The following is a 17,339-nucleotide window of genomic DNA, read 5'->3' on the forward strand; positions in this document are numbered from 1 at the left end:
TAAATGATAATAAATTCCTAAAAAGTTTAAAGGCATTCCTCGTAGACAAAGCATTCTACTCTGTTAGTGAATATTTAGACTCCGGAGGTAATGTTTAATTTATTCGTGTCGACCTCTCTGCCACCCTTACGGCCGGCTACTAGATACATCTATATTAAATAGTGTTTTTCTACTCCCGTACTTTTATTTGTCATTTAAAAGGTCGTGCACACATCTTTAAAACCCTACCTTATAGTTGTCAAGACAACTCTTTAGTCTATTCCCCAAAAACGCATTTTTGCATACACGCAGTATCTTTTTGGCACTTTTCGATACTTCGTGTAATGACCACTTAAAGAATATTGTATGAAATACATTGTTGCCAACCTTATTTTAAATGTCATCTCCGACAAATAAGTGAACCATAGACAAGTTTTTTTAATATCATTCATTCATTTTCCCGCCCATACCCTACGTTCTTTGTTACTTCTTGAATGAAGGTTATTGTGGTTGTCGAATAAAAACTCAACTTTTGTGTTAAATAACAGTATGTCTTTCAAGTTAAAATGGATGAAGACGAAAACTTAGTGTCTACGCCTAGAAAGAAGAAATATCAGCGATAGCCCAAGAAGTCACTAAAAATTTTCTGCCTTCAAAATCGCGATAGATGAAATGAAAAATATTTGTTAAATTAACAATTTTATTTCAAAGTGCTTGGTCGTAGAAAAAGTATTGTATGCAACGTTGTTTAACTGAGTCAAAAAAAATACTCGTGGCGTCTTTATTAACAATTTTCGGCTTCGCCTCAAATTGTTACTCACGCCACTCGCCTTTTTTGACCTCTCTTAAACAACGGTTGCATAAAATATTATATTAGGTTAAGTAGTTGATTAGTTTGTAAGTTTATTGCAGTGCCTTGGTTGTGTTGAAACATAACATAATAAGATTAATAATCATAAGATCTTTTTGTATACAAAAAGCAATGATTAAATTAATGAAATGATGAATAACTACACCAAATATTGGCTACCGTACTCATTGTTGGCCTAGCCGTGTAGCCGTGTAGCCGCGGTACCCAATCTGCGGCTCACCGGTTTTTTTTAGGTGGCCCGCCTGGTGATCCTGGTATGGATCCTTGCCATCCGACCACCACCTCTACCATCGACCCATCGCCTTTAGGTAAATTTTGCAGCCCGGGACTACAAGGCAAATCCTTCTATGTGACCCTCATAAAAAAGGTTGAGTAAAGCAGGAGCGGTAAGGAATTTATGACTTTCAAATCGAAGGAATGAATCAATAAATGAATTATGAATAGGTCTAAGGTTCGAACCCAAGCTTGTACCAATGAGTTTCTTGAAATAAAATAAAATGTAAGAAATATTTCATATATTTCATTTTCCCAATCGCTTTTCGGCGAAGGAAAATATCGTGAGGACACCGGAATAATCCCAATGGGGGTCTAAGCCTATTTTTGGGATTAGGTTGCCAAAGCGGATCCCGGGTCCTTTAGATTACAACCGAGAAAACGCTACGAGACGAGAAGGGGTATCTAATAGGGGCCTATTGTAACCAGAATCCAAATTTCAAATGGAGGATATTTTTGTAATCTATTTTTTGAAAACTTTAGTGAAACTTCTTTAGGCGCATGCAGAGTGAAATTTCAAGGTTGCGTCACGGCAATACCGTCACGGCATAATAATAATATAACGTCATGACGATGACGACAACCATGGGACGATTTTGGATTCCGTACATGCTTTAGTAAAATTCTACGTTATTGAAGTGAAAACTTCTTTAGCGGCGCTGTGTACTTTTTGCGATGGGGAAAAAATGATAAACTCGCGTCAGGGGTCACGTGACCGTCAGATTGAAAATTCGTAAGACGGACATCATGGTGACGTGCAAATTGAATGTCATCGAAGCCTGGTTACTTTTGCAAAATCGTATCTCTTTCAAGTGTGACATTTTATTTTCTTCATAATCAAAGTGCTGTCATAACGGTTAAAGAGGTTTAATCTTTGTTCATTGTGTTGTATTGTATCTTTGTGTTGTTGGGTGTCCATGATTGTAGATACTCAAATTTTTCCTTACCAAAAACTTAAATAACAGAAAAGAAGCGTGATTGTTTTACGTAATATGATGGTGAACGATTCACTAACATTTACTGATTGTGTGGGCTGTAGTCCTCTTTTTATAAAACTTTATTTCTCCAAAATATCAAAAATATACAAGTTTTCACTTCTGCCGGCACTCCCGGAGTGCAACCCGTTGTTTTTTTCTATTACTTAGAGTTCATGTACAACATACAAAATAATATATATATGAAATATGAACCCTGACAGGGTGTAGCAAATTAGTTATTTACATATATCTTAATACTAAATACATACTAGTTTTAAATACCGTAAAACCACCCAACTATAGTCCAAAGCTCCCAACTATGGTCCACAAATAAACTCAATTTTTCTCGTTCAGGTGTGTATTTTACTATATTTTTGTAGTTCTAAGGCAAAGTATGTTTATAAATGGAAGGTAAAACTAGGAGTAAACCACAAGGAACATTGGTATAGATACTTAATATACTTTTGAACTTGTGGACCATAGTTGCAGTATTGGACTATAGTTGGGTAGTTTTACGGTATTTCAAAATAACAATAACGAAGAATGGAATCAAATGAACATAACACAATGGCAACTCTGTTGTTATTATTCTTAGTTTATCTAGAATTTGTTTGATTTTGACAGATAGAGAGACTTTGACGTATTAAACTTACCGTATTTAAGGTTAATAAGGTCTACCATCCTTAAAATTTTGTATTAAATTATAAGCAAATATCAGTCTTCGTGAATTAAGTATTGTAGCCGGTAGACCTTAGCCTAATAATGAAGCTTATTCCAAAGTATTTAAGGTTGAATATTTATTGCTATATCGAATATATATTATATTCTAAATGACAATGAACCTTCGCTACTCAAATTCTACGGCGACTGGCAAATAGTCATATCATTATACCACCGAACACTGTCTTATCCAACCTCGACATTGGCAGAACCACCAACACCTTGATGGAGCCATAACACGAAAAATTGATTGATTGATATCATAAAAGGAAGTTTATAGTCACATACGACTTTTTGTTTTCGAACGTCACGATTCCGTCCAACAATTCACAACGGTTGGCTACTCGCAAGCCTATAGGGACCGTGCGCGTTGGATGGTCTGCCATCTAGTGGTCTGAATCGGAACCATAAACATGCACATTTACACGTCAAGTGTTTTCTTGTGCATAGTAGGTTCTGCCATCTTGTGGGCTACATCGGAACAATAAACCTCACATTTACGCTTCGCGCCAAAAATCTGACAGCTCCTGTGTTGCCTCCTACAGTTCATGCACGCTCCCTATAGACATCTTGATAACCCCAGTGTAATGTGATCATGTCATTGTAACAACCTATGCGTAATCGGAGAGCTTACTTATACCGGTTTCTTTAGCCTTTCTCAAAATATTGTTTGGTGTGAACAATAAATGACTGGTTTTGTAAATAGACACTGAATGAATAGGCGCCTTTGTCCTTGACCGTGTACGGTGTACTAGAATGAGGTGTATTCATTTTTCATCTGATTGCTTAAAAAAAAAATGTGAATTTTAATTTATGTTGATTTTTTTAAATAAAAATCCTTTTAATACTATTGCCTCAATCCTTTGAGAAATTTCACTTCTGACACGTGTGCTCGGCACACACGCTCTTTTTTAGGGTTCCGTAGTCAACTAGGAACCCTTATAGTTTCGCCATGTCCGTCTGTCTGTCTGTCCGAGGCTTTGCTCAGTGGTCGTTAGTGCTAGAAAGCTGAAATTCGGCATGGATATATAAATCAATAAAGCCGACAAAGTCGTACAATAAAATCTAAAAATTTATTTTTTTTGAGGGTGCCTTCCCTACACGTAAAGTGGGGGTAAATTTTTCTTTTTGCTTCAACCCTACAGTGTGGGGTATCGTTGGAAAGGTCTTTCAAAACGAATAGGGGTCTTCAACAAACATTTTTTGATAAAGTGAATATATTCGGAGATAATCGCTCCGAAAGAAAAAAAAATATGTCCCCCCCCCTCTAACTTTTGAACCATAGGTCCAAAAAATATGAAAAAAGTCGTGGAAGTAGAGCTTAAGAAAGACATTAAATGAAAACTATAGCGGACATGATCAGTTTAGCTGTTTTTGAGTTATCACAAAAAGTTTCCCCTTCATAGTAAAAAAACTTACTTTAATTAGGTACTGATTATGCAAATTTGCCTATTTGTTTAACTCGCGTGAAAGGTACCGTTTCATCCCTTGGTTAACAATTTACTATACTTTAAGCTCCAGTTTAGCTTATTGTGACGGAAGAGTAACTACGGAACCCTACACTGAGCGTGGCCCGACATGCTCTTGGCCGGTTTTATTTATAAGATTCTTTTTAAACGGAATAGCTGATGGTTCTTTAAAAGAAGATCTCTTTTATATGCTCTCCCATATATTATTTCAGCTGCACAATACAATTACTTTGTCTGATTATTTACAGTAAAGCAATAGCTGTCAAGACCTTGGCACCACTTTTTCTACCATTTAGAGGTAAAGTAAAAAAAAATATTCATTATTTTATTAATTATAATCATTTACATTTCTTATATGGCATCCCTGTCATTCTCAGATTACCCCCTTTCTCCGAACAAAAACATACCTAAGAAAATGAATTATTACTCCACATTCATTAATCTTGATCACTGAATTATGTACGTATTCTGAAGACCTTTAACAAAATATTCTTCTTAAACATCATAACTCTAAGCCGCAAGTAAATTATTATTACTATTACAAGCTATACATCTTCTCTTATATGTAGCTTAGTTTGCATATCTGCGAATCCTGTAATTCTTCTTAAATAAGTACGGTTTGTAATATATTTTTCAAACAAAAAATAGGTAAGGTTACAATCTCCCTTGATGATAATTGATGATCGTCGAAAATATAGTTTTTTTAGTAGGTATATTTTCAATTCAATTCGTGTTGCTACACTTTTTATGTGTCTCAAAGAAATGTGGGTAGGTGATTGCATAGGGTAGGTATACAGTGTGTAAATCCAATACGGGCTATAAATTAAACTAGATATATAATTTATCAGTGTAATCATTAATTAAGAAGTTTTTTTTAACTTACACTTAATTATGATCCCAAGCGCTGGTGGCCTAGCGGTAAGAGCGTGCGACTTGCAATCCGGAGGTCGCGGGTTCAAACCCCGGCTCCTACCAATGAGTTTTTCGGAACGTATGTACGAAATATCATTTGATATTTACCAGTCGCTTTTCGGTGAAGGAAAACATCGTGAGGAAACCAGACTAATCCTAACAAGGCCTTGTTTACCCTCTGGGTTGGAAGGTCAGATGGCAGTCGCTTTCGTAAAAACTAGTGCCTACGCCAAATCTTGGGATTAGTTGTCAAGCGGACCCCAGGCTCTCATGAGCCGTGGCAAAAATGCCGGGACAACGCGAGGAAGAAGAAGAAGACACTTAATTATGACCCCGTAATTATTTTTTGAAAATTTATCGAGCAGCAATGCACTGCAAACATTACGAGACGTAACATGACATGACCATATATCGCACTCGAGGAGGCATTTTGCGGGCATGTCAGTTAGTAAGGTTTGCAAATAAATCAATAAATTTTCGAGTTGTCGGAATAAAGTATTTGTAACCTGGTATTTAATCATGATGAGGCTCGATTTTCATTTGTTATATGTCGAATGATGATTCCTATGACAGTTGAGTCAGTCCCTTTTGGTTGGGTTTATTTCCTAAAAGTTTCATGCCAAGAGAATTTAATGTGATAAACTTCTAAAGAATAACTATTTACATACATTTACGTGACAGCAACTCCATATAAAAATGAACTGTCGTAGGGAGCGGGAGCATCATTCATACCCGCACAATGCTTCCTCGAGTGCGATGTATGGACATGACTTAACGAGATACGAGCTTCTTTTAGTAACGGCCAACAAGCGTTGACAGTTACTTTAAAGAGTTCTTATCTCATAACTTTGGTGATTCTTTACATTGCGGGCTGAATTATTTTCTATGGTTAATATTTTCATTGTATTTCTAAGCAAAATTTATCTCAATATACTTTTTAGGTGTTATGCTAACCACGGTTTAAATATTCTCCCGTATCGGATTTACACACTGTATGCAATTACCAATTTCTTATGATGTACATATGTAGTATATATATGTATAATATGTAGAGTAAGTAAATAAATAGGTACAAAATGTTTGTTAAATAATGATAAACTTGATGTTCTTGTTATTTGCCTTTCTCGCTTTGATCTTTGACCTTAACGGATTTTCAGATCTCTTAAAACCACCTAACCTAACCTAACCTAACCTATCTAGGTTTCATGCCCAAATTACGCCAAACAATTTTAAGAAGACAGTTAAAGGCGGTGCTATGCGTTGATCTATAGCTAAATATTAAAGTGGGAAGAACTGTGGAAGAGTAATAACTTACCAAACGAAGTTCTGTGGCCAAGTCGATAACTAACTGGTCTTGTTGTCTTGCATATTCTTCATTTACTAAGTTTTCATTCGGGCCTGAAAGAGAGGCCCATATGAGAACTTTACTATAATCGGTACAATTTTTAGTTGTTACTTTATGGTAAGAAAAAATAATTTAGGTAATATATTCACGTAATATAATAATTATAAAACATATGAAAACTGACTTCTGCCCGCGATTTTGTCTGCGTAGAATGATTATTTTCGTAGTGAAAATATCCTATATCCTACCCTGGGGCTTAATTTCAATCATGACAGCGGTTTAAGCGTGAAGAAGGAAAGTTACATTTGTATTTATAGGTTTTTTTTTATAAATTTACAATAACAATATACATACCTATAATGGATTTATACAGAGGATTACTATAACTAGCTTAAATATAAAATACGCCCTTGAGTCAATGTACCAAGGATGCTGGTGGCATTTCCTCGTTGTATCGCAATACTGAACGTTGTGCGAGGAAGCCGCCAGCTCTTCGGTAACTAGTTACGTCAACTATATTTTATAAATACATAGAATGGTAAGTGTACCTTCGTATGAGTGTATTACGGCCACCCAGATAGCGGTCCAGATGATGATGAAAATGGTGATGCCCAGTTGACAAGCCATGAATCTGAACAAAATGGAGCCAATGCTTTCGTCCGGCAATACAGGGGCCGGGCGAACTCGCAGCCAAGTTTCTTCGTTCTGCAAAAATGTAAGTGAACTGATCATCACTGGGCTACGTTTTTCCTATGGGAGCACCTACCTCAGAAAGGACATTCCACCAGAATAACAACTTCTAGCGGTGATGGAACGAATATGAAAGCTACTTATATTAATAGGTGTTCTGCATAAAATTAAATCTAAAACCAAATGTTATCAGAAGAAAAAATAACGATACGTACTGGACACTTTCGGTGCATGTACAGAAGCATAGCTTATTTAGCTACTTGTTTTTCTATGTTGTCTCATTAAAACTTTTTATTACACATTTTGTGTCAGCAAGAGACAATAACAGGAACAATATTTTGACCACCGGAAGACCTTATGTCGTTACAGTAAGGTTTACGAATTGTCGTTTAACAGTTTGGACATTATTACGTGACTCCTATAGTTTAAAAGTCAAAAGTGTCGTTAGCTCGAAATGGCTTGGCTGTAATCTTTTTTACGCACTCTGTTTAGTAGTTTCTCGCCCGGGGAACGATTAGGAGGAGAAATATCCGATTATTTTAAAGATCAGTCCAATGGCGGGGAATGGTGGAGTTACACTACCGGTTTTCAAAGTAAACCTCATACTTCTAAAGATTATTATGAAGGGATCATGACAAAATCGCATCTTAGAAGGAAAGCGTATTAATAGTGAAAAAAAAAAATGAGATCAAGTTGCAGAGGCAAGTGTAAAATTTCTAATTACGCGGGAACTCGTATCAAACGGTTGCAAATATAAACAATAGAAAGAGAAAACAAAAAAAAAATCTCTAACCAGACATCACAATGGACACTTTTCAGTACGGATATGATGGTAGTTCACGCCTACAGGGTTTCGTAGTCACCTAGAAACCCTTATAGTTTCGCCATGTCCGTCTGTCCGTCCGTCCGACCCTTTACTCCGTGATCGTTTGTGCTTGAAAGCTGCAATTTGGCATGGATTCATAAATCATGCATTGCAACAGAACGATAAAATAAAAAGTATAAAAACATTTTTTTGGGTGGGTACCTCCCATATATATATATATTTGCTTTGACCCAATCGTGTGAAGTATCCTTGGCTCGGTCTTTCAAAGCAAAAAATGGGTCCCCAAAAACATTTTTTGATAAAGTTAATATTTTCGGAAATAATCGCTCCGCAAGAAAAAATATATATGTCCCCCCTCCCCCCTCTAACTTTTTTTGGCCTATTTTGACAAAATGGTAAGTACAAAACCCCACACTGGCTCGACATGCTCTTGGGCGATTTTTATTAAAAACGTTGCATCATTTATTCCCACGTTGACCCACTGCAATAACCACTCTTTACCAAGTACTTCAATACACACATGAGTCCCAAGATAAATCTAAGATTAACCGTTAACGCGGTTCTAAGCTAGCTGCTTTAAAATTGCCAAGTGCCGCAATTCCCAAGAAGAGCTTCACGTAAAAGATCGAACTCATTGAAGCGGCTGCTGCAGCATTTCACAGTGAATTGTTTACCCGTTTTTAATTAATTATGTATTTTCCAATTCACATTTTTTTTCTTCAGAGCGATTATTTCCTTTTACAACACATATAAGTACAACGATGCCTCACACTATTGGGTTAGAGTTTTTTTTTGTAGTCTTATTTTACTGTTTTGTTGCCATGCATAATTTACGTATTCATGCCAAATTGCAGCTTTCTAGCACTAACAATCACGAAGCAAAGCCGCGGACGGACAGATCCTAGTTTTAAATGCCAATGAAATTATTTACGATCATAGTGCATCACAAAACAATTAATTGTAATTTAAAGTTTTTATTTATTGTTTCTGACATGTTTTTGTACCTTATTTAAATATTAAATTATTATATACATGACAAAACTATTACAATTAGCCCTAAGACGTAAAATACTCATTGTGGAAAAATACTATTGCTATAATATGCTTGGTTTTTAGATAAATATAATAAAAATCTCTATAAGTTTGTTTATACGATTTCAGGAGTTCCCTCAATTCCTCGTGCGTCAAACTTGCTGAAAAAACGTAGAATACGTCGTTGAGGAGTTCCGTTCTGGTCTGCATACGCAGTTTCAGTTCATCAACATAAGCCTTTTAAGAGCTTACTGTGGGACTTAGTCAATTTCTGTAATAATGTCGCATAATATTTATTTGTTTATTATTTTTTGATAAAAATATAAAAAATCACGATATATATGCCTATACGATTTGGAGTTCCCTCAATTTCTTATGGATCTTATTAACACGATGGATATTGACAGAAATGGGACTAATCTGTAAGTATATACTAACCAAAAAATATGTGTTCAAATCACTTGAAAAAAAAAAACATACAATCAAATTGAGAAATCCTATCTCTCCTCCTTTAGGAATTTGGAAGTCGGTTAAAAATAATGTCATTTTATAATTATGTATTTATTTTTTAACAATTAACATTTTACAGAATATATCACGGTCATACACACAATCTATATTTTAATTGGGCACTGATTGAGCATATTGTACGTCGTCCTACTCATACGTCATCGCTACACTGTGCGTCAAAGTATTTTAAAATAATTTTATTTAATATTTAACAATAGTTTAATTATAATAAACACAAATGGGTGGCAAAACAATTAAAAACTTAAATTAAAAACTTATAAATAAAAAAGAACTACACATTTGAAATTTGATCCCAGCAGTGTACGTTCAGTTTATCTGTGTCAGCAGGCCGGAAAGATTTAGGTGTTTCCACTGGGAATCGAACTAATCCCGGATTTAGGGCAAGATTTAACTTTATCCTTGTTCCCCTCTTTTGACACGTGGCTCGAATGATTGAATTCCTACTTCGTGTTACGATTAAACGAAAACGAACCTTGAGACAATAGATCGCTATAAAATACGCCCACACAGAGCCGATTCTTTCAGCTATACGTGATAGTGAGAAACTTTACGCTTACTAAATTTTATTTTATGGGAAATTTTTCAGTGGGTATATAATGACATCTGCCAGCATCATGTTCGACTTCACGAGTATACATAATAACCATTATTAAAACCTAAGCCAATATTTTGTCATTCAAAAGTTAAGCACTTAATTTTCGAATTGAGTTTAAAGTACTTAACTTTTAGGTACTCACATCATCATCTAAAACCAAATCCAAAGAATCACTGAACGATATGTGTTTCTTTCCGTCTCTTCCTTTGAGGTTACTATTAGTAACATCTTGAAAAGCATCACTTAAAGCGTCTTTATTATTATTTTGTTCTTCCATATTGTCACTTCTATCATATTTTAAATCATAATAATTGTAAACCTCACACGTACCCGGTAGTATCCTATATTTTTGTGTTTCTTTAACCGTAATATTAGGTACATTTTTAGTCAAATTGTAGGCATTGCCAACTAGATTAGTTATGACAACGTCATTGGGAGTTTTAGTTAATTTAACTCTGTAGAGAGGTTTCACAAAATTCGTTGCAATGAACTTTTCTTTAAAGATTGAATTTTTCATGGCGATAGCTCGGGTGCAATCCTAGGCGAGTACTGGTATACCCAAAAGCGTTTCGTTGGTGGCGTGTTGGAAACTTAAACTACTTACTTCCGTTTCAAAGTTTTGAAAGGCGGAAGTGATTTCTCATCAACTATGAAAGTTGAAAGAAAGTTCTCATCAACTATTAAAACACAAATTGAGAGCACTGATACTTTGTGTTACTTCAGCGATAGTTGTCTCACCGTTTTAGTGAATAAGCTGGATTTCAACTAAGTAAACAAAAGCATCAAATAGCCGTCAAACCCAATGTCAACCCTGTAGGGCTACGATGGTCGGCTCTTTATCATTTGTCACCATGCCTGTCACGTTCTAACAAGTATGTAAGTGCAAAAGTGACAGGAATAGTGACAAGCGATTAAAATGGAACCATGCTGCCACTGCTGTATAGTTCGATAAGAACAAAAGAACCAGTATTGTAATTATTTGGCTTGGCACTGACTTCAAATCAGTTTGCTAGCTCATATAAAACGGGATTATATTTTACTTAATCCTTTTTGAAGTCGGTTTTATTTTTAATTAAGCGATTAATAATTACCGAATATTCGGCCCATCTCTAGTTTTGATAATGTTCATAGAGTAAAACTAAAACTTTGCAACATTACCTAGGTTATTTTATTGCTATAAAGCAAAATCATTCACAATAACCTTTTATAGTGAATGATTATAGATAAATAATGTTCAATATTTTTAAACTTATTTTTTATTTCTGTTTTTAGTTAATTTTGTGTTTATTTACAAGGAAGTTTTAAGTGAAACAAAATGTTGTTACTTGTATTAGTGATTATTTATTTTTATTAATAAGTCTAACAAGGACTGGACGTAATTTAGGGAAAGAATTCAATATACAAAAATTGTATAAATATTTTTCTTATTTTCTGCAAAATGTAGTATTAATTACACTAAATTACGTCCACTATAATGAGTACAACATGAAATGTACAATTTTCGAGGCAGCCTCTGGTGTGTCAAGTTCACATTGCTTCCTCAATCAGTTTACACAACGTGTGGCCGAACTCCTAATATGATAAATTAAGATTAATACAAATTTTTATTATCCTACGTTGTAAATTCGATTTGCGAGCGAGTTTGAAATCGTCGACGAAATGCGTGGGAACTCAAACTCACCTCCTGTTCCAGATACCTGGAGGTGACTTCCCACGCTCTTTACCAAATTTCAACTAAATCGGTTCAGTGGTTTAAGCGTGAAGAGAATAGACAGACAGACAGACAGACAGATAAATACCCTTTCGCATTTATAATATTAAGTATGGATGAAGTAATAAGTATATTTAGTACGGATAAATAAATATTTCGGTTAATTATTTTTTAATGATGTTACTGACCTTCCTCTAGTCTACAAACGGAGTACATACTCAGGGCTATATTTGTCTTCAATCATTCTCAACTACTCAAAGGTTAACTGGAAGAGAATCCTCTTAAAGGAATCACCTTCGTAATGCCTATCTTGTGCCATATTTGTGTCTGTGTGTGTTTTGAACAATAAAGTGTTTAGACATGTACATACATAAATGAAGTATGTTATAAAAACTCCTTTTTAGGGTTCCGTAGTCAACTAGGATAGGAACCCTTATAGTTTCGCCATGTCCGTCTGTCTGACCGTCCGCGGCTTTGTTCCGTGACCGGGGCTAGAAAGCTGCAACTTGGCATGGAAACATAAATCAATCATGGCAACAAAATGGTAAAAATGTTTTTGTTGAAAATTATTCTCACTTTAATCCTATGACGTGGGCTGTTGTTGGATAGGTCTTTCAAAAGAAATAGGGGTTACCAATTTTTTTTTGAATAAAGACCATCTGAAATATTATCTCTGAAAAAAAAATTTACTCTCTTTAATGTTTGAATCGTGGGTCCAAAAAATTATGAAAAAAATCATGCAAGTATGTAAAGCTTACTAAATAATTAGAAAAAAAAACTTTCTATTGCTTGTTATACACAAGATACAACCTAATAGCCCTCGTTCAAGGCAGAATATTGTGACAACCGGGTAACTAAGGAAACCTTACACTTAGCATGGTATGAGATGCTCTTGGCTGGTTTTTAGAGTTCCGTACCTAAAGGGTAAAACGGGACCCTATTACTAGGACTCCGCTGTCCGTCCGTCCATCTGTTTGTCTGTCTGTCCGTCTGTCACCAGGCTGTATCTCATGAACCGTGATAGTTAAGACAGTTGAAATTTTCACAGATGATGTAATCTGTTGCCGCTGTAACAACAAATAATAAAAAGTACGGAACCCTCGGTGGGCGAGTCCGACTTGCACTTGGCTGGTTTATTAGGGTTCCGTACCCAAAGGGTCAAACGGGACCCTATTACTGAGACTCCGCTGTCCGTTCGTCCGTCTGTCACCAGCCTGTATCTCATGAACCGTGATAGTTAGCCAGTTGAAATTTCTACAGATTATGTATTTCTGTTGCCGCTATAACAACAAATACTAAAAACAGGATAAAATAAATATTTATTTCCAATCTCGACGTTCTCATCCAATCATCGAAGTTAAGCAACGTCGGGCGGGGTCAGTTGGATGGGTGACCGTTTTTATAGATAATGGTACGGAACCCTTCCTGTGCGAGTCCGACTCGCACTTGGTCGGTTTTTATTGATAACGCGTACGTAAGTAATTGCTTGTCAATGAAGAACAAATTAAATTTATTTTATTTTGAGCGCATAAATACTTAAACAAATGAGTAATCAGGAAATAGTTCTAAGTAATAGAAGAGAACCATCCTCAGCAGACGTTTGGGATACTACTATTCCAGGTTCATAGCTATTCAGCATATATGTATTTGTGTGTGTAGTTGTAGACAGTAAATAAGGCCATTGTTGTTTTTCAGATTAATTTGAATCATTTGTATCGTAATTAAATCAGTTTTACCTTCAACTGCCCGGCGACATATGATAATATAAGATAAGATTTTTCGATACTCAGTAAAGGACTAACTATTTGTTCCTATCTTTGTTTTTGTAAAGCTGCAACTATCTGAAATTCTAATCTCAGCTTGATTCCGTATAAATAATGAATACTTTACAGACAACATCATTACACGACTGCATTTCCTACGTGCATCATAGTAAAACATACATACTAGCTTCGTAGTAAACAAATTCATTCGTGCATAAATAAAAGTAAGATGAAATTCATCGCAACCACCTTTGCTCTCCTACTTGCAGGCATCTGTGCTCTGCCCCAGGATCAAATCGAACTTGGTAAGTATGAAATGTCTCCCATAACGTACCAGGATTTTATGAAGTTGTAAGTGGAAGGTATCATGTGCATTATGTGCCGATAGATGGAGGCCAGGCGTTCATCACCGTCACGAATAGGATCCAGCGAGCCGTCAACAAAATGAACCAACGCATCGTGGACGCCGGGTATGACCCGCTGGTCATCCCCTACAAGTCCACCAGCATAGTCACACCCTTCGGATGGTGAGAAAAGACAAAATCCCAAGACTATACTACACCATACTATAGAGTAAAACAAAAGAGAGTAATTCAAATTTACTTCAGGACACGAGTGTTAGCCTGGATGAATAAAGTTTTTTGTGTGTAATAATTAAAGTTGGAGACAATTGTTGTGTAGAAATAATTAATATCTGCCGCAGGGGCTACGCACACGTGGAGGGCCTGGAGTGCACGGGGACCTCCCAGAACAAGTTCGACCGGCTCAGCTTTAACACGGTCACCATGCGGCTTAACTTTGACCTAGTGTGGCCAAGGATTGCCTGTGTCGTCAGTAAGTATTTGATTGTACTTTTTTCTAACGAAATGAGTTGAATAGCTAAACTGTATGCGTCCCTTGAAACAAAATTACGATAGTTGTTCCTTAAATTAGTTATATTTTTTCAGAATCGCAAGGTGCTAAAGCAGCCATCCTCGGGCGCGAATTCGAAGCTTCAAATTCCGGGATGTAAGTTAATAAGGTGTTTACCAACAGCTGATGAGCTAATCACAGTAACCCTTTTAACATATCATGTGACACTAAATGATATCGTGCCTCTCTGTTCCACTGACAGCTTGGAGATGACTGACACCCGAGTGGAAGGCAGCGTGCGCGTCCGCGCGAGACCCATCAGTGGCGTCAGCATAATCGATTGCCTTTTACTCTTGAGCACAAACATCGAGGTACGCATGATGGCTTGGCTGCAACTAGCCCGCTCCTGTACTAAATATACGAGGTTGAAGTCTTTATACATATTGCTTGTTTCAGTCCGACCTGAAAGTGATTTGGCATGGACGCGACATCTCCCACAAAGTGAACGGGGTGGTAGAAGCCTTGAACAAGCAAATCCAGGACAATAAGGTACAAAAAAAAAATTAAAGCCCCCAAGAGGGCAGGGATAGTATCTGTAGGGTACTTATATAAGCATGACGTTTATTAGAATTAATTAGTATTAATGTAAATTACTTTTTGTTTCAGGAGGAGTTTGGGGTCCAGTTGTGCAACCTGTTGAAGCAGGCAACGTGAATTTGACATACCAGGGACTACCTTGAAAATTTTATTTCTACGTTAATCATGCCGACTTTCATGCTGTTTACTTCTATATTATACCGATAAATAAAGAATAACGCCATCAATTAACGAATTTATTTGAAACTTAATTTTACTGTGTCTGTATATTTCCCTTTAAATAATAAATTCCTACTGGAAAATAACAAGGAACATAGTTTTAATTGACAATGAAAGGTTAATAATATACATAAGACAGTTCTGACACAAAGATATATATATTTAATTGCCTTAGCGGCCTGCGTTCGCAGGCGAAGGTAAGACAATCCAATAGGTTCTCCACATCAGCCTCCCACAGACCTTTAGCGTCGATAACTTAAAGGGAACGAAACCTGACGACCAGAGCGGGTTTTCTAGGTTCGGCGACGGCAGGAGTAGGGGGAACTATTGCTGATGCTGCTGTAGCACCGGGAACTGGAAAAGCACTAGAAATGCCTGGTTCATCTGACAACGTTGGTTTGACTCTATCGAATTAAACAAAAATAGCCTTTCCTGAAATGTCGATAACAAAATATTTATCATTTCTTTACAAAACTAGGTAAGGGCTGGTATAAGGGGGATCTAGTGATTTGCGCACCAAATCTTGTCTTACAAATAAATATTATAGGGACATTCTTACACAAATTGACTAACTTTTGACTAGGCTTTTCTTGTTACAAACACAGGTCCTTCAAAATAAAAACTTTTGCAGTACCATGGCGGGCTACAGTAGAAAGCTGCAATTTTTTAATGTGTAAACGTAACCTTGATAAAAAATCTGTATAATTAATAAATCCGTCAACTGAATGTTCATTGAAAAAGTTCACAAGGAGTTTAAGTAATTCTTCGTAAACGAGGTCAGCCGTAGACGCGGATAAATCATCCTTCCAGGCACCGAGTAGTGGAAGAGATTCCGTCCAAGTATCGTTTGCGTGACACATTATTGTTGCCTTAAGCTGACGGCAGTCGTTTTTAAATGATTAAAGCCAGTTAATACCGAAATCTGACGGAACAAGTAAGATTAAAACGTTTTACTCTGTCCGTAGTGACTCAGGGCAACCGAGTCGCGCAATCCAAATGGTGATAAAACCTTTAGGCACGCTTTCCGCTGTGATGTCTACTATCGGTACTGCCTCTGACCAGCGAGTAAATCCGACTGAGGTAAAACAGTACCTATACCCGTCTGAACTTGGCAACGGACCTATTAAGTCCAAATGGACATGCGAAAACCGCGCTGAAGGGATCTTGAATTGGATTTTCTGGATTTTGCCTGGTTTCAGAGTTAATACCAATGTAAAAAAAACATCTTCTTATCGTAACTTAGTGCAAAATGCCTTTTTGATCGCGATGATGCCATTATCGGGCGTAGTCTAAATATCCTTATTGATAGATGACAAAAAGTGACAAGTAACCTTTGCAAGAACTAGTTTTTACAAAAAAAAAACGTTAAAAATTATTTTCAGTGCCAGTTTCACCATAATATTAAACAAAAACAAAAGAAAAAAAATTTTTGGCGAAATTTACTGAAACTCAAAAGATTTTTTCCTTCTTTTGGACTCAGAAGTACGCGGTTAAAATCTTTCGGGTTCCTCGTGAGCTCCGTGTATAAGTTCGCGCCCAAGGGCGATTAAGTCTTTCCTGACCTCTGCCCAGACGTAACGTTCAGTCACCAAGTCACCCAATGAAGAGATTCAATAACCATTTATCTAAGCTCTGGCGTTATATGAGGCTGTTTAACAGTCCCGCGGATTCATCGCAAAATAGTTTAACCAAAAGTTACTTGTAAATATGAACGGGTTCTTATTAAATTTTGGAGTTCTGATCCGCGACTTGAGATGCGGCTAAAATATATAAGTTTAGACCATTTGTTATAGCGTCACAGTCCTCGAGAATGCTTCGGCTGCGACATTGTCTTCGGCAGCGATTTACCTAAAGTCAGTGGTAAATTGTGAAATTAAATCTAGGTACCTAAAATCGGGAGGCGAACATGAGTCATGGGATTTTTTAACGGTCGGTCGGTCATATTTAGTTTGAAACCGAGAAACCGAGTGATTGCCA

At 36.5% G+C, this 17,339-nt stretch overlaps 2 protein-coding genes across 4 annotated transcripts in view; one reads left to right on the plus strand and one right to left on the minus strand.

Annotated features, from left to right (window-relative positions):
- Positions 1–10,876, minus strand: part of LOC133524986 (uncharacterized) — a 70,334-nt gene extending 59,458 nt beyond the window's left edge. For all 3 annotated transcript variants that reach the window (XR_009800502.1, XR_009800503.1, XM_061861164.1), the window contains exons 1-3: positions 10,363–10,876; positions 7,095–7,251; positions 6,517–6,599 (exon numbers count right to left, since the gene is read on the minus strand). Coding sequence is in view for 1 of the 3 variants with exons in the window: in XM_061861164.1 (XP_061717148.1) it covers positions 6,517–6,599; positions 7,095–7,251; positions 10,363–10,737 (615 nt within the window). In the remaining 2 variants the exon portion in view is untranslated. The remainder of the gene's footprint in view (positions 1–6,516; positions 6,600–7,094; positions 7,252–10,362) is intronic.
- A 2,951-nt stretch (positions 10,877–13,827) lies between these two features.
- Positions 13,828–15,370, plus strand: LOC133524991 (uncharacterized). The gene is made up of 7 exons (XM_061861172.1): positions 13,828–13,999; positions 14,083–14,221; positions 14,398–14,528; positions 14,642–14,702; positions 14,809–14,917; positions 15,003–15,095; positions 15,213–15,370. The coding sequence occupies exons 1-7, from the start codon at positions 13,924–13,926 to the stop codon at positions 15,258–15,260; spliced, it is 657 nt and encodes a 218-aa protein (XP_061717156.1). The 5' UTR covers positions 13,828–13,923; the 3' UTR covers positions 15,261–15,370.
- Positions 15,371–17,339: the final 1,969 nt, after the last annotated feature.

The sequence above is a fragment of the Cydia pomonella genome, chromosome 14, assembly GCF_033807575.1.
Source record: "Cydia pomonella isolate Wapato2018A chromosome 14, ilCydPomo1, whole genome shotgun sequence".
Taxonomy (NCBI): Eukaryota; Metazoa; Arthropoda; class Insecta; order Lepidoptera; family Tortricidae; genus Cydia; species Cydia pomonella.